Source organism: Cyclopterus lumpus, chromosome 25 (genome assembly GCF_009769545.1).
Source record: "Cyclopterus lumpus isolate fCycLum1 chromosome 25, fCycLum1.pri, whole genome shotgun sequence".
NCBI classification, from domain to species: Eukaryota; Metazoa; Chordata; class Actinopteri; order Perciformes; family Cyclopteridae; genus Cyclopterus; species Cyclopterus lumpus.
Window position 1 is genome coordinate 7,471,238 of NC_046990.1, and position 17,938 is coordinate 7,489,175.

Genomic DNA, 17,938 nt, shown 5'->3' on the forward strand with positions numbered 1-17,938 from the left:
CAAACCCACAAAAGGACCATTTGTGAATCAATTACTCACCCCGTGTCCCCGCTGTGTTGCCTCGCCTCCAAAGAACAAGTCTTGACGAATGGAAGTGATGGTAAATGGGCGTATAGCAAAAATATATAGAAAAAAAGGTGTTTACAAACTCTCACACAACTCGTACCTAATCCAAGTCTCCTTTATCCAATCTGCTCACTTCTTCCAAAACACTGAGGACAAGAGAACCCAAGGTGACGTGGGGTGACAAATAACACAGATGGTCATTATGTGGTTGAAGTATTGCTTGAAAGCTATTTATGGATAATCTCATCACATCTCGTCAGCTGAGGCGAGACACTGAGGCTTCCTTGTGTCCCGTTCGCAGCGTCGAATAAACAAACTTCAGTGCTTTTTTTTGTTTTAGTTGACTGTTTAAAGACTGATTTATGCTTGCTGTAGCCGCAATGTCCACATGGCCAAAGTGACATCACACCATAAGACACGCCCCTAGGCAGGTGTACCATTTAGAGGGATCTATTGGCAGCTAAGGAATATGATATTAATATGAGCCGTTTATATCTGCATTCGGAAGGGTTCATCCTTTTGTAAAATAAATTTAATTATAAGACACAGAACATTTTATCTGAGCTTTAGTCAAAACTCGTAGATAATTTACACCTTCTCACCCTGAGGTGTGTCTTCCTTTGCAGCCCGCGTGAACGATGGCCTCCTCAATAGAGCAGCAGTGATCTGGGCGGAGCCACAGCCGGGATGAATCTGTCCGATGAGTCCTCCTTCCAAGAGGAGTTGCTGCTGGGTAACTTCACCTTGGCGTACTCCTACTACCACCAGAACTACACCCTGGGCCCCCCGCTGCACTCAGACAAGACCGGCACGTCCAAACCTGCGGCATGCGAGCAGGTCCACATCGCTGTGGAGGTATGAACATGAGCACGGGACAACAAAGTGTTTGTTTGTTTGTTTTGTTTTCTGACCCTACAGGTAAATACAGTCGACATTGTAACTTATAGAGATCACCATGGAAGTATTAATTATTATGTAGTAGTGCCAATTTCCATACATTTCCAGAACTAAAATAGATGTCACCATGAAACTTCACCACTTCATCACTGACTTTAAGAGGAGTTATTGTAGTTACAATAGAGTTATTGTAGTCCTGGCAACGGGGACGCTGGCGAAACTTAACGCCGCTCCGTCTAGGACTGTTTTTATTTGGGTTTTTTCTACCTTTTTTAGAATTTAACATTCATTTAAATTATTTTTAATTTTATTTAACAGTGAAGCCATTCATCTGACTTAATTATTCTGCAAATCTTGGATTATTTTTTATTTTGTGATTGCCGTTGGCTCCTGCTCTCCACCACTGCGATCTGGTCAACTGGCGTTGGCTGGCTAGCCGACAGTCTCTTGCTGGCTAGCCGACAGTCTCTTGCTGGCCGGCGGCTACCAACGAGCCAGCCAACTCCCTGCTGGATGCTCTCCACCGCTGCCGCCTCGACAATCCTGGACAACTGGCGTTGGCCGGCTGGCCGACGGTCTCTTGCTGGCTGGCCGACGGTCTCTTGCTGGCTGGCCGACGGTCTCTTGCTGGCTAGCCGACGGTCTCTTGCTGGCTGGCCGACGGTCTCTTGCTGGCTGGCCGACGGTCTCTTGCTGGCTAGGCGACGGTCTCTTGCTGGCTGGCCGACGGTCTCTTGCTCCTTCGTCGGCCCCGTTGCATCCACAGAGCCTCCCGCGGAGGGTTTGTTTGCTCCTGGCCTGATCGCTCCACGCTTTCCATCCCCTCCCTCTGGTCGGCCGAGCGCATCGCTGCAGCTCGTCATCACAACAACAGTCTCCAAGAGCGAGATGGTGGCACGAAATTAGGAACTGTTACAGCTCCCCCAGCACCCTCTACTCTTCCTGCTGACTCTACTCCCCAAAACCGGACTGGTACACCTTTTATTACCTCCAAGATGTCATCCCTTTATGCAGTTCTTTGGTTCCCCTATTTTAGTTTGTCTGTTCTGCTTTATTTTGTATTTGTAATTTTCTATTTCTCTATTGTGTTCATTGCCTATATGGCATTGTCTCCTTTGCCTCATGTATTTTCTGAAATGTTTACTTGTATTGATGTTATGTTTTTACCTTGCTTCTATGTAGAGCACTTTGTAAACCCTGTTTTTAAAGGTGCTATATAAATAAATGTATATTTATTATTATTGTGTTATAGGGTCAAAATATGACCTCATAGATGTCATCATGAAACTTATCCAGATGAATAGTTAAATGAAGACAATAATTTTTTGTGTCACAAGTTTTCTGAAAGGTTATATTTAAATATGCAAGTTAAGCCCTATCTAATAGTGTGTGTGTGTGTGGGGGGGGGAGCTACATGTTTATTTTTATTTCCACATGTCTTAAAGAAGACATATTATGGAAGCTAAATAACACACAATCTTAATTGCGTAAAAACAACAACAATGTTCTCACAATTTAAATTTCTAAAAATCTATTGTGCTCCATTGTAATCCATTATGTTCTGCTATACTCAATTGCCCATTCACTATTACCACACCTTTCTACTGTAACTCTTACCTCGATACTCTACTCCATTGGTTCCAAGCCTTGACTTGGCAGAAGAGTGACTTGGCCCTCTCGTATTGATTATTTTTACTAGTTTCAAATGTCTGATGTGGTAAAACACTCCAGGAAAAACAACAGCCTGACATTTTGTAAAGTAGAATTTTCTCTATCTTGCTAACTATCCATCCAACCCTCAGATGTATCTGTGGGGCAGTAACAACGTATTCCAATTTCAGGCCACCAGACTATTCTGCTGACCTTCACTCCTCCATTCTTCTGTTCTGCTCTCCTCAGATCTTTCTGATCCTGGGTATCATCTCCCTGCTGGAGAACATCCTGGTCATCACAGCCATAGTGAAGAACAAGAACCTCCACTCCCCCATGTACTTCTTCGTCTGCAGGTAAACGGTTCAGCTGTGGAACACACACCAAGGAATATATATAACGTAATAGACTGAAAAGCATCTTAAGAGAGTCAACTTTCCATGCTGTTTCAATTCGCCAGCGCTGCACGGTTGAACTAATCCTCAGACAAAGGTTTGTCCTGGCTCACGATTACCTGGATTACATATTACATGATTACGTGGGTTATATGTATAGATTATAGTGCATTCTTTTTATAGTCGTAGCTATGAACAGTGTAGTGTAGTAGTTCATCAAACTTTGTCCGTTCTCCTATAACTTGATGTGATACAACCAGTTGTGGTAATGCTGTAATATGATAAACCACAAGTTCATTTGGGATTGAATGAAAACATCATTTATCAAAATAAAAGGCACATTCACAAAGTAAAGTTCAGAGGCATCAAAAGTGGCTTTATTTCTAAAAGTGGAGATAATTTGACTATTCATTTCGATGACAAAAATATCACAAATTGTCAGAAATCCCCTGCTCTGCTCAGAGTTTATACATAATTCTAGTACATGGAAACACACTTTGATTTTCCTGTCGGTAAATGGACTGTACTTGTATGGCACTGATGAGAGGGGCTACCATACAATGTGCTACCTGCCCACCAGGACTATCTAAGGCCAACACACCGTAGGCACAGCTAGGGAGACATTTGGGGTTAAGTTGGCCAATGACACATCGACATGGACTAGCGGAGCAAAGGATCAAACCGCCGATCTTCTGATTGGAGGACGACCCTGATCACCACTGAGCCACAGTCGCCCTCATGTGATTGTACTGAAGACAATCACATGAATGTCATTTTGACATTAACACCACGTAGTAGACAGGGCTCTCTCTCTTTGAAAAGTTCAGAGATTTCATCAACAAGAAGCTCTCGGAAGAGTCATGTACACACATGTGAACGAATGAAAAGAGATGCTGGCGCTCATGAAATATCAAATAATTGTGACTTTATATGGATCGGAGCTTTGTGACGTAGATTTATTCCCTTGCTCAAAACCAAGGCCAACAACCCTCAGCTGACACGCCAGCAGCGGGTTGGGAGACAGAGCAGACATTCAGGTCACCGCAGTTTATTGGTCAGCAAAGGTTACGCTTCCATTCATGTGGTTTTGAATGATTTCTCTGAGGCGATGAGTGTGTGTCTCAGAGGGAGAGACAGAGCAGAGAAAGAGAGGGTTTCTGTAGAAGGAGTCTACATGTCACCATAACCTGCAACAAACCCACTGCCACCAATCCATCACCAGGGAGCCCATGAGATGGCGGAGGGGGTCTTGGAATCACCCTTGACAATGAACTCAATGTTTCTTAAGATGTATGTATGTAGATAATTACATATAAGAATAAATAAGCAACTAAGCCACAATGAAACATAAGTGCCTGCTTCAGTTTGAATTGGTTCCAGTGTGTTTGGTGCTACACACTCTCTTTTTGGTGTTATGTTTGTTTTTTTAAATGGCGGTTGCCAACATTAGGTCCTGTGTTCAATGTTGATCATAACCGTACGCTTTACTTACTACTTTACACAATTCTTCTTGTACTGGGAGCACACCTACTCTGAATTAGGAGGTCCGATAATGCCTGCACTCCATCGCCCTCTAATGACCCTCATGCTACCTCTGCACACTCACTGTCACCAACAACAACAAACCCCTAAAGATCACACAATGTGGTTCAAGACATGTGTCTCCCTCCCTCCCAGCAGTAACCAGTAACACTGGTCATTAACTGGCATTATATCAAGACATTGGAGCGGTTATGTTCTACCAAATATTCCATCGATGAATTGAGTAATCGGATAAGCATTCCTTTGTTTTATTTAATAGTAATAGTACACATACAAAAGAGACAATAACACAGACCAACTAATTGGTTTCCTTTTTATTAAAATCACCATTTGTATTACTTATATTGCATACAATAATATATAATAAAAATTTCCTACATGCCAGGAGATTAGATACCAGTCTCCCATAAATAATCATATAATTGAACATAGTTTACGTTAAAGGCCTTCCTTGGTGTAACCATAACAGCATCCCTGTCGCTGTCTCTGAAGACCCTCTTCTTCTCATTCAAGAAGACTTTTGATGTCTCTGTTTACTCAGAGCGTAACCTAACCTTTTTTTTGGTTGTTGCAGTCTGGCAGTAGCGGACATGCTGGTGAGTGTGTCCAACGCCTGGGAGACCATCATCATTTACCTCCTCAACAACAGGCAGCTGGTGGTGGAGGATCACTTCATCCGGCAAATGGACAACGTGTTTGACTCCATGATCTGCATCTCGGTCGTGGCGTCGATGTGTAGCCTGCTCGCCATCGCTGTGGACAGGTACTGATGGAGGGACACACGGTCGTACCTCTGTACGGCCGTGTGTGTATTGCCTCAGAAAGATGTTTCCAAGAAGCTTTTTAGCAAATGAATAAGAACTTGAAAAAAAGCAAAATGACACAGATTCACCATAAAGCTGCCGTGGATAAATTCCACTCCTATTGACATCTAAAAGGTCTCTGTCCTCATTGATATCTGCAATTTTCAGTGGCTAGGCTAGAACACCGAAGGGTACAGCTTACCTCTTAAATGTATTTGTATTTATGTATTTATTAGGTACGTCACTATCTTCTACGCACTGAGGTACCACAACATCATGACAGTGAGGAGAGCCGGATGCATCATCGGGGGAATTTGGACGTTCTGTACGGGCTGCGGGATCGTCTTCATTGTCTACTCAGACACCACCCCCGTCATCATCTGCCTGGTCTCCATGTTTTTTGCCATGCTGCTCATCATGGCCTCCCTCTACAGCCACATGTTCATGCTGGCGCGTTCCCACGTCAAGCGCATCGCCGCTCTGCCCGGCTACAACTCCATCCACCAGCGAGCCAGCATGAAGGGGGCCATCACGCTCACCATCTTGCTGGGGATCTTCATCGTCTGCTGGGCTCCCTTCTTCCTCCATCTGATTCTGATGATCTCGTGCCCGCGGAACCTCTACTGCGTGTGCTTCATGTCCCACTTCAACATGTACCTCATCCTCATCATGTGCAACTCGGTGATTGACCCACTGATCTACGCCTTCAGGAGTCAGGAGATGAGGAAGACTTTTAAGGAGATCATCTGTTGCTACAGCCTGAGAAACGCATGCACCAATATCTGCGCTCTGACGGGTAAGTACTGAGAGACACAGACTCGGAAGCCCAGCTTAACCATAAGAGACTCAGAGAACGGAGTTCATTGTACTTTTCAGCCACTACAGGGTCCAGCACATGTTTGTCTTCTATCCATTATGAGCTGGAAAGGGGACTCCCACTGTTTGTAGGGAGGTTACGCTACTATCCCCTAATGTTGACTCAAATGGCTCGTGTATTCGCTACATTAATTAGACAAACGTTTCTCTGATTGTTCTGCTTTGACCTATCTTTTTTTTATATTTTCATTTTCGTTTCTATCTTTCGTAAATCTTTAAATGCTGTTGTGTAAGAACACTTACAGACTTGCTGCCAACCACTGTACACGTCACCTAAGTCAGTGTTAGCTGTGACTGAAAATGCAGTATTACTCATAATATTTTCACCAACCCGAGAAACCACAACACTCTTGCCTCAGATGTGTGATACCTAAAAAATATATTACATATATATATTAAATATAACACGTCACAGCCAGTTTGGTTTTCAGCCCTCAAGTCAAAGTAGCCTGCTGAGGCTACGGGGCTGCTCAGGGAATGTAGTCCTGGTGAATCCTGGTGGGACGTTTTTTTTTTCCCCACTTGATTTAAAATATTGTCCAGAATGTCATGGTGCAAATTTTTGGAGTGTGAGCGAGTCCTGTAATTGATCAAAACATTCCCTCAATGCAAATACAAAACCCGTCCACCCTGGCCATACAAAGATGCGCACAACATGAACAGAAAACAACAGAAATAAATTGCCGTAGTTTAATATTTGATTTGATTCACAGAACGAATCAGATACGTTTTAAATTTTTTGCATCTTCTCTGAATAACTTGAAGGGCCCGGCATTTCACCACTGCTTGCTTGTTATCTGTAAGTGGGGGAAAAGAAGGCTGCTGCTAAACCTTTTGGATTGCACAGCTGGACAACAGCCAATTTCATGCCTGTCTGTATTTTCATATTCATTATAGCTGCTCTGATCTGTCAATGTGCCCCCTCATATATGATGATTCTTACCGCATCCCTGCCAAGGGTTTGTAAAAAGTATGTAAAGATGTCATAAGTTTACACTTGAAATGTAAAACTGGATGTACACACTGCTTCACAGGGCTCTCTGTGTGAGTCAGTGCCTCCAGCTGAGAGAACTTCATCACACAAAGTAACTGACTGCCTTGAAATGGCTGTTCTGCATCGTTTCTTAGTGGAGATTGTAAACATTCGTTTCCCAGTGTTACATTGTAATATTTATTACAAAGAAAAGAGCATAATTGTGTCTTGAGGGTGGTCCATGGCATTTTTCTTAATGCAGACAGCAAGACAAGATATACGTGTTTAGACAAAACATGAAGAAAACAGTATTAAAAGTATGTTTTGTGTTGTGTGTATTTGCCTTAACAAACATGCTTATTGTAAGTCCTGCGCAATTGTGAGATCAAAACAAGCATATGAATACGCACATATGGAAAAGTGCTTTTATTCAAATACAATGCTGTTCTTTTCCCTACAGGTTTATTTATTGGAGAAAAAACTGTGATTTTCTGTACATCCACCTCCAACATGTGGAACTGATAATTGCATGCTCAGCCTGATGTTTATGTACAGTCAGACCATATAAAACTGTTGTGTTGACATATTTCATGTTAGCTAATGGTAAATGCATGCAATATAATGTGAGGTTCCCGTTGCTTCTAATTTCTTATTTTTTATTTATGTGAGTCTGCAATAAAAGTGGTGAGCTGTTTTGATGTTATTGTTTGCACCAGGAGCTGTGGTATGATGGAAGTCACAAGGTTATGTGAATGAATAACATCCGTAGGAAATGTTCCTGTGGTGAAGATGGATTATTTTAGAAGAGATTGACACTTGGGAGGAGGGGGGGGAGAGGTTGCATCCAAGTCCTGAGAGAGACGGATGATGAGGTCAGGGATGGAGGGTTAGAGGCAGAGAAAAGGATGGCGAGTTATCAAATAAAAAAATAAAAAACAGAGAAACCCTCATGGTTATGGCTGTAGAAAGGATCCGTCTTTTGTTCGCATTCTCATTTTCGGTGGGCAGCATAGCTGCCATAACCCAAAGGAAACTAAATGTTCTGGTAGCCTTGATTTAGCCTTCTTCAAACACCAAGTAGGAACACGTGACCTAGTGTGAGCCTTTTTGCTGCAGGACGTCCTTAACCACCCACAGCTATTCATGAGCATTGCAGGTGTGTGTATCGTTGGCCCCCAGGTGTAAATACATGCAATGTGAAGCGATCTGCAGGTAAAGACTGAAATAAAAGGCGTCAATAGAGCTTCTCTACAAGCCACCTCTTCCAATCTGAGCAAAGCAGCATCTTCCTGAAGGTGTGTCTGAGCTCGGCGCTGCGGAAGGCGTAGATGGCCGGGTCGATGAAGGCGTGACTCATCAGCAGCACGACGTGCAGCTGGAACAGCGAGCGGTAACACTCACAATACGGGTTGGCGGGGCACACCATGATGATGATGAGGTGGAGGAAGAACGGCGCCCAGCACACCACGAACACCCCAAACAGGATGGTGAGAGTCAGGGCCCCTCTCATGCCGCTGCCCCACCGCCACTGACGCCGACACTTCCCCCTTCTGCCGCCGCCAGGCATAGCCGCGATCTTCCTGGCGTGGATGCGTGCCAGCATGAACATGTAGACGTAGAGGAAGCAGATAATCGCCAGGGAGACGACAAAGAAGACGACGAAGCAGATCATGATGAACTTGGAGGCGAAGAACCTCACCATGAGCACGGCGGACACCCCGCATGTCATCCAGATGACTCCCAAGATGGCCTTTGTTCGCCGCATCGTCATGATGTTGTGGTAGCGAAGGGCGTGGAAGATGGTGATGTAACTGGAAGTGAAAACAAATCATTTTATTTCATCAGTCTGAACCTTTTATGAAAGTAGCCAGCTACGTTTTTTGCAATGGAGACGCTACATATATATACTCTCTCCCTGTTTATATGTGACATATCTGCCTATGATGGAACACTTTATGCAAGATTTGATTGGCTGTATTGAAATAAGGTCTCGATTTACTAACTAAAAAGTTGATTCTTACATAAAAAGTTGTAAATGACATTTTCATGTTTTGAGTAACTTCATGCTGTCATACCGTGCTGACATGACCTGACACGAGTGCTGCCGTAATAAGTGTTCATGTCTTGTGGGAAAGTATTCGGAAAAATACCCCAGTGGATCTTTTAATAAGCTGTGGATCTACGAGTTAGAGCCCAGATAAAAAAATCTGACTTTTTCCCCAGAGTCCTAGTTAGTGAGCCCTCATGCTTTGAATTTAAATATGAGCCAAGGATAATTGGTTAAAGGGTCCACAATCAACAGAGAATGAATTCAAACAAATCAAATAAATCCTTCAACTTTTTTGTTTAAATCCTGCGCTAAACCCACCATAATTGGTGTTTCCTTTAAAGTCACTGAGGCCGCTTTCACATTTTATTTTAAATGGAACCATAAAGCTTTAAGCATCATTATGCCTCTGATATGGGGATTCTGTTGGATTACTGGGCTAGGGTGGAATACACTAATACCAATTTCTGTGCTCCATACATACCGGTCAGCAGCAATAGCCAGGAAACTGAAAATGGAGCCCACGAACGACATACACAGCAGGGAGTCCATCACGTCGTCCAGGTTAGTCTCAGAGGGACCTCTCTTCTCCAGGTGTCCCACGTTGGCAAACACGATCATCAGGTTCTCCCAGGTCTTGCTGAGGCTGGCAATGGTGTTGAAGGCCGCCAGGCTGCAGATGAAGCAGTACATGGGTGAGTGGAGGTTCCTGTTCCGTATGACGGCTACGACAACCAGCAGGTTCTCGGCCAGGCTCACCACACCGATGGTGAAGAAGAGAGGCACGGGGACCTTCACCTCGGGGCAGTCCGACTGATTCGTAGCGTTCATAGTTATGTCCAGATTTAGAATATGATCAACATAGGAACTGCAGCTACCGAGGCATTGATGTTCATGTTACGTTCTCAAGATGTGGAGAACCGTTCACATGGGATGTTTAGTATTAACTTCTGTGCTGGATTGCCTCAAGGTTAGACTAGAGTAGGTTATCAGTAGAGTATCTCCATTTTTCATTCTTGCCTTTAATCTTCAGTGGAATTATGTGACCAGCAATGACCTAAAATGGTAGTGGAGATGTTGTCAACTCGTACAGCGTGATTACTTCCTCCCCTGAGTAATCAAACACTCAGGAATGGTGGCGAAATCTGGTTCGTCACCTGTCACAAAATGTCCTTATCACCTACTGCACGTCCTATTTTCAGCTGGGGAGTGGGGGGTTAAGGGTTTTGCTACAGCTCAGTCATTATCTACAGCCATCTGCCTTCTTTTGGCCGTTTGCACAAGGGGCATGCAGGACATGTTGGTGCTTCTTCACACTGTGAGTTTGTCCAGGGCGGACAGAAAGATGGTCAATTATTGCCAAGGGAGATCTGGATTGCTGGTCTTTTAAACTGTGTCAATCGAATCCTGTCTGCTGGCAAGAATGTTTGCTTGATGCGTCACCTGCGGAAAGACAAAAGTGAAATTCATTAAATTCATTATAACCCACAGAGGTTGTCATCCTCCTCCTGTTGAGTGCTCACAGGCTGAACTCAGTGTGAATCATGTAGCATTTGAAGTCCTTCATTTGTAATGCACCTGTATTTTCTCTTTGATGAGACACCTTTGCTCCCACGTCTCACAGCTCATCTTGCCCTTCACCTTGAACATGTTTGGTTCCTCCTTTGTAATTGGACAGTTATGAAACTCATTTCAAAAGGAATATATTCTCATTTTAATAATTATAATGAAGGAACTACTCTGTGATCGGTGTTTGAGAATACCTGCCAGGCCTGCCGCAGACTGAAGATGATTATAATAATTATACCAAGCTTCTAAGCAAACCCCTCTGATCCCTGAGTGGCCTCAGTGTTTTCAAAATAATCAAGGATTCTTCATTAAATCCAATAAAAGAAAATATTTAACTGTCCCTTCATCTCCACAAACTCTAATTTCTCATTATAGAAACGCAAAAGCAGAAATTATGAATCCCCCCTGCAGTCCATCTGACGCAAATGGAGAGAGTGGAGCATGAGAATCAAAAAAGGCTAATTTATCAACAGCGTGTTCCTCGGCTCAATCAATGAGTTTCTTGCCGACTACGCTACACACTGCTCAGCTTTCGACTCGTACAGAATGAAAGATAACAAAGAATCCCAACAACAGCAGCCGTAACAGACGAAGATGTGAAAAGGCCTCTTCATATTGCCATCCGTGTTGTTCACAGAGGGATTTATTGACATAATGACACGGAAGGAAATCATCTCCACTGGTGGTATAATCATTTCAGGAAAACATTTCATTTTGTCTGATGTGTGTGTGAGTGTGAGTGTGTGTGCTTGTTTGTGCGTATGTGTACTGCTGTGATGTTAAAGGACAGATGAGAAAAAATCATAGTTTTATTTTTGAAGGCGCTCATGCCGAGGTTAAGTGGGCGAGCAAAGATGTCAAGCAATGTTAAAATTATTTAAAAAATTGTCAGTAAACTGCTGAAATAACAGAGAGAAGTTTTGAAGCGCTGGAAAAGCCAAGAAACGTATATGGTGTTAAATACTGTTTCCTAGACAATGTGTGTTTTCTAAACCTGACTTAACCCTTATCCCTAACCTTGTCTCCCACCATAAATCTTCCCTACGCGCAATTCACAGGCCCCATATGAATTGGCCCAAAAGGAGGTGCAGCACCTAACCAGAAAAGGGGAAGTGAGGCCCCCTTCCGGAGCCAGACCAGGTCGCTGACCCTAGACCCATGGGGGCTTGGCCCAGGCTCCTGGAGATGGAGAGGTTGGGAAGATGGAATCCAACGGCATGTTCAGAAAACACCATTTTGTCAAGGAAGCTGTCAAGCTGAAGAAGGAAGCCTTTCGGTCTTCATTGGCCAAAGAGGTCTCCAGGTGCCAGGGGACCAGAAGGGCTGCATTTGTGACAGTTGCTAAAGCAAAAAACTGGGTGTGGGGGGAGTTCGGAGAGGCCTTTAGGATGTTCTGGCAAGCCGTTGGACTACTCAGAAAGGGAAAGCAGTGTTTGGCTCAAGCTGTGTTTGGCAAGCGAGGTGAACTGCGGACCCATACTTAGAGGTGTATTGTCCAGCGGTGGAAAGAGCACTTGGACATACTCCTGAACCTGCCTAACGCGTAGTCTGTGGAGGAGGCAGAGTTTCAAGATATTATTTACCTCACCTGGCCTGGGAATGCATTGGGATCCCCAAGAGGAGCTGTACAATGTTGCTGGGGAGAGGGACTTAGCCAGCTGCCACTGGAATATTTCATGTTGCAGCATTAAGCTTACGAAGCCCAAACCCTCCGACACACCAGACCAGAATAAGTACATGAACAAAGGTGTCATTGGCCATATAGTGTTTCTCCCTGCTTCATAACATAGGCCTACTGGATCACAGCTTCTAATGATCAGACATGATATAAGAAATATGACATGAAACACATGTGACAAAGTCAAACATCCCTTCCTCCTCTCTGATTGAACATTGCAGCATGTCTTCCCCTTCATTAACTTCCTAGTTTCTCCTCTTCTACTCCTCTTTTGTTATGTGATGATGATCAAACAGCTGGCTTTACAAGGACGGACATTGTTATGCTATTGGATATGCCTCATGATTCTTTGATCTATCCTCCCATGCTGCATAATGAGGAAGATAAAGACCATTGGTATGCACAGTCGTAGCACTTCACTCATGTCTTTTGAGCCACGTACTGTCATTTGATAGAAAATGGTTGACTGTTTGTTCATTTAAAGCACAAGACACAGTTGCTGCACAAATATGATTGAAACATTGTCCAGTTCTCGTAAAGGGGCTGCGGTACAAAAGCAATGTCTTTTTTTTCTCCCTATTTCCTAAGAAATTACCATTCCTATTAGTTAGAACCATTAGAACTCCTACAGTTGCTCGAGCCATGACCCATCACTTATCGGTGAGCTCCCATTGAAAGATGATGAAAGCCTTATGAATCAGCCAGAGCTGCACAACATGGGAGCAGGAATGGTAATGTAAGAACCTTTAGTTTCATCCAGACAGAGTGTCCGTCCTATTCACCTCTGCTTGCCGTCCTTTCATTACACAGCCGACCCGTTGTTGTTCTGCCTGAATTTTAAGGTAAAGTGTTACTTAGCGTTAGATTCTCCTCATGTAACCATGATTGGTGGATTAGTTTGTTCTCTTCTGCCCATATGGTCAGACTCAGCATTCGGAGCATGTTATTATGTGGCTACATCAGGCTTTAGCAACTCAGAACCTTGGGTTTCTGCTGCCTACAGCTACGTGAGCATGCACTTACAGTAATGCACTCCTATATTCTATATCTCTAGACAACACATAGGCGAGTCTTTAGTTTAAGTGTCCCTGCCACATTGTGACTGTAAAAGCTTGAATTAAATGAAGAATCATGTAAAAAGCCTTACTTGTTCCTGCCAGCTGCTGAAACAACCTTCTGATTTAGAGGCCTTTTAGAAGATGATTTGTCATTTTTTGTTTTGTCATAATTCTCAACAAAAGGCTCTGAAGAGATTTATAAAGTGAACCTGTCCTCGGGGGGGTCTTGTGCCTCGGATTGGGTCCATATGGCAACGTTGTTGCTGGAGCCTTGAAAGGCTGCCTCACCAAGGCTGTGACACATGTTTTTTTATCCATTTCTTTGTTTTTCTTCTTTCTTTTTTTTGCCAGTATGTTAATTTATGATATCAGCACAAGGACGCTGAACCTCCCCCTTTTTCTCTCTGTCTGTTTCCACAGATTTGTCATTCTGGTACATTTGATTAATTCAATAAGTGTATCAACTTGATACAGAAGTGCAGCTCGTATCCTTTTCTCTGCTGTACGATCGTCATAATCACATGTGTGTTCCTCTGAAGCTTGAGTAAAGAGTCTTCTGTAACAAAGGGATTTTCTTGGCAGCGGAAAGTTTGACCCAACATCCAACTATTTAATTGATGTTGCAGAATAATTCATTGTACATCTGCGACGAATGTTATCATTCTGGTTCAGGTATGCTTCTTTTAATAAACCAACGAAGATGAGTAAACAGCAGTTGGAAAAAAAAACATCTTCTACCGCAGCATTACCACAAGTACATCCAGTATTAATAAAGAGAAGATACATTCAGGTCTCTCTTATGTAACTGTGCTGTGATTTCCAGCTATAATTTGAACACGTTTGAAGAACTTCCCTAATGACAGGAATGACAAATCTCCGAAAACGTATTTAATTTAAAGTGAAAGGCATTGCAGAGAGTGCAGTGAGTGATACACGTGTGAGTCTGTCCTTGTCTGGACACATACAGCATAAAAGCTCATTAGCCGTGGCCTCTGTCCCTCTGCCATGCCTCCCTCCTCTTGGCTCCCTGCACGGATAAAATTCACATAGCCTTCCTTATTCTCCACGGCGCTCGGCAGACGGATGTTATGTCACAAGTAAATGCAAAAGAAGTCACTGCTACATGAATGTCTCGCCCCGTCAGAGTGGAGAGAAAGGTAAAGGTACACTGCCAAGTGTGAGCAGAGAGAGCTGTATGTAGGTCTCCTCTTCTTGAATATGACAATGTATTTGTTGTTTTTCCCTCTTTTGACACTAGAATGGAGACTGATAGCTTAGTTTGGCTGGTGCAGGAGCATATCAGCATTTTGTATGATACAATAAGTGTGCATACACCCACATGAGGCACAACAACATCTTTTTTCAACCCAATCTCGTGGGAGGGCTTATAAATGTGCACGTCATTTCCGCATGTCATTATTACACATTTTAGGCTTTCCGCTATCTGCGTGTCATTAATTAAACGCCACGTCACTGAGAGACAGCCACACTTAGGTGGGAGGTTTAGAAAAAAAAGACATTATGGTAGGGGTGAAATTAAGTACTTAAACGAAGAAAAATGCATATGGAAAGAGGATAGCATGTCGCAAACATAACTTATGAAAGAAACAACGCTGTTAATATTTATTCAGAGAGTGCAGATAGTGACAGGGTGGGCTCCGAGGTAGCTCTGACGGAGCAGCAGCGGGAGGCAGTGCCTAGAGAAAGGTCAATGAGGCAGGAGTTCTCCATGGTGATTGTTAACTTATACAACGGTATGGTGCGCAATCGAGATTGTGAGCATTTCGATTGCCTCTCAACGCCTCTCAACATGTCGACAGCGAGCCAACGGGTCATCGCTAACCGTGCTAACCGTGCTAACCGTGCTAACAGCAATCACAGCAGCACGAGGCATGCCACTAAGCAGCAGCGGTGTGACAGTGAGCCAGCATGACCACCAGGACCCAGAAACTGAAGCAAAAAACTCCCAAAAGAATACAAAAAACCCTTTCAGGGGGAAAAAAGTAAAATTATATATATATGCCAGCAAGAAATGCAGTTCTTAATTTATTGAAGAAAGAAAATGCCCACAAGAGTCCAGGTGGGGGTATTGCAGCAAGCAGTATTACTCAGGTAGGTAACTTCTAGAATAGGGTATCTGTTGATAAATATTCAAGAGGGGTATCCATGATGCTGTCGCTCAACCTTTGGCACATGCAGTACACAAAGGTGAAAGGTCAAGTGTGTGATGGTGGTGGTGGCTGCCGGCACTGAATGGGCACGCATTCCATAGCGGTCGGGATGAAAGGAAAAGAGGTGTGGCTGATCATAGGGTGTTCAATCAGAGACGCAATGGTGCAATTAGTTTGACTCCACTCCTTCCTCCTAACGTATGCTGTTGGGTCTAACATATAGAGGCGGACTGGTAAACGTCTCTTTCTTCATGTTTTGCTGTGCAAACGATATCCTTTGGAGTAAATACAATTATTGATCAATCCAAAAAAGCAAGAAATGATTGGGAATAGTCCTGCGTCGCACTTCATGTGACAAATTCAACCAATGAAACCACAGCAACGTTAATCAAAGCAGGCTACAGGATATTTGGCCAGAAGCCAAGAGCAATGAGTCATGAAGTCATGGGTTATTCTGTATGATGGAGCCCTCTTTTTCAACTTCAAATCTTTATTTTATTCTATTGTATCGTCTTTTATATGTCATGATTTATGTACAAAAAGACATCATAATTGGATAAATGCTTGATGTATCTCTAGGAAAAACATGAACTCTTGGAAGAGTTCATGTTTTAAACAGTTATAAACAATCAACATAAAAGGGTATTAAAAAACGTTCTGACTGTAAAAACTGTCAGGTTATATTACTGTAATAAAGGTCAGAGTCATTATCTTCCAGATCTGTTGCAAAACAATGCTCCTTTGTACCAGGTGACGTTCCTTGTCCAACACGATTCCAATGCAAGTGATATGGGGGGTCAACTCAGAGCTAATATCACACTGAAAATCAAATGTGTATGTTGAGTAGCGTGCAGTGGAGGGATAGCATCACACCAGAGAATGTTTCTGTGGATGGCTGAAGAGTGTGAGGGCAAAGCAGCAGAACAACACCTTCATCTCTTTTCTTTATGTGTTCGCAACTGAAAACAGGTTATGGTATATTTATAATGTGCTGTGTAACGCCGGACTCATATTCTTCTTTCAGGTGTTTTCTCCTTGATATTATTACTGTAAATATTAACAGAATTATTGTCATTGTCAACTGACGATCTCACATCCGCATTTAGTTATTTATCTTTGTCTTTTTTGTATATCTTCCTTTATGTTTTCATTTTTTTAGTCAGCCCTTCAAATAGTCATCATTCTTTTTTTTCAATTCACATTTGTTCATTCAAATGTTAAAATAATAACCGTTATGGTCAACAGGACCTGCCAGGGCTGAGGGGTCAAGACCGGGCCAGCACCCCTTGTTATTCTGTTGTTCTGTTGTCTTGCAAGAAATACAAATATATTTTTTCAAACATCGTTGTCACTTTGAGATGGAGGTATGAAGCATCACTGAACGTATAAAACATTACCACTTTGTATTCTGTATAACCCTTAAAACGGGTTCAGAAAGCCTTATATCAAATAATAAATATGAAACCATGCAACATGCTGCTGACTCGTTTCAACATGTGTCTTCTTCAGGAATTGCAAACCACTTTTTATTCATTTCCAAACAGACACATAACAAGAGAATAGAATCACATCACCTGTGTATGCTTCACATATCATAGCGCCATCTTGTGGTTGAAATAACAGATGCAACAAGTGGTATCCAAACTAAACCCAGTTTAACATATGAGGAGGATTGGTCTCAAGTCTCCAGTCTTTGTGGACTCACACATGAAGAACGTGGTGAACCTCCTCCAGACCAGGAGCAGTGAGGTCATTGTTGCTCAGAAGGACCTGCTAGTCACCGTAGATGTGAATTCATTTTGATCCTCATGAGGACACTGTGAAGGCTCTGAGATACTCTCTGTCCATGAATGGGACCCAAATGCTGTCTGTAGATGTTGTGCTCAAGTGGTACGTGGATGATATTTGTCTTGAGTTTGGTGGCGAGTTGGAAAAGTTGGAAGAATTTGAACGTCTTGATGCCAACTTTCCCTTTTGACACCTTTTTCAGCCCTGTAACTCTACAATTTTTAGATGTTTGATGAATCAAAAATGGTGAGAGGAAACTCATATTCCCACTGCAGTCTGATTTAGTCAAATCAACCAGTTGGACGTCCGCCAAAAGAAACATTGATGTTATGTTTATTTTAACCATGTAAAGCGACTTTGAGCATTTTGAAAAGTGCTATATAAATAAAATGTATTATTATTAATATTAATAAAGAGTTCAGCTT

General features: G+C 42.9%; 2 protein-coding genes across 2 annotated transcripts; one reads left to right on the forward strand and one right to left on the reverse strand.

Moving 5' to 3' along the window:
• The first annotated feature begins 750 nt into the window (after window positions 1-750).
• mc5ra (melanocortin 5a receptor) lies at window positions 751-6,160 on the forward strand. The gene is made up of 4 exons (XM_034528781.1): window positions 751-921; window positions 2,863-2,969; window positions 5,125-5,313; window positions 5,590-6,160. The coding sequence occupies exons 1-4, from the start codon at window positions 754-756 to the stop codon at window positions 6,158-6,160; spliced, it is 1,035 nt and encodes a 344-aa protein (XP_034384672.1). The 5' UTR covers window positions 751-753.
• Window positions 6,161-8,436: 2,276 nt separating this feature from the next.
• mc2r (melanocortin 2 receptor) lies at window positions 8,437-10,089 on the reverse strand. The gene is made up of 2 exons (XM_034528493.1): window positions 9,734-10,089; window positions 8,437-9,013 (listed from the first exon to the last, which is right to left on the reverse strand). The coding sequence occupies exons 1-2, from the start codon at window positions 10,078-10,080 to the stop codon at window positions 8,437-8,439; spliced, it is 924 nt and encodes a 307-aa protein (XP_034384384.1). The 5' UTR covers window positions 10,081-10,089.
• Window positions 10,090-17,938: the final 7,849 nt, after the last annotated feature.

Excerpts from the sequence above, each read along its gene's own strand:
- mc5ra (XM_034528781.1), top strand. The coding sequence starts at position 754 with ATGAATCTGTCCGATGAGTCCTCCTTCCAAGAGGAGTTGCTGCTGGGT. Across the intron at positions 922-2,862 it reads AGGTCCACATCGCTGTGGAG|ATCTTTCTGATCCTGGGTAT; the intron begins GTATGAACATGA and ends TGCTCTCCTCAG. Across the intron at positions 5,314-5,589 it reads CTCGCCATCGCTGTGGACAG|GTACGTCACTATCTTCTACG; the intron begins GTACTGATGGAG and ends TGTATTTATTAG.
- mc2r (XM_034528493.1), bottom strand. The coding sequence starts at position 10,080 with ATGAACGCTACGAATCAGTCGGACTGCCCCGAGGTGAAGGTCCCCGTG. Across the intron at positions 9,014-9,733 it reads CTGGCTATTGCTGCTGACCG|TTACATCACCATCTTCCACG; the intron begins GTATGTATGGAG and ends TTTCACTTCCAG.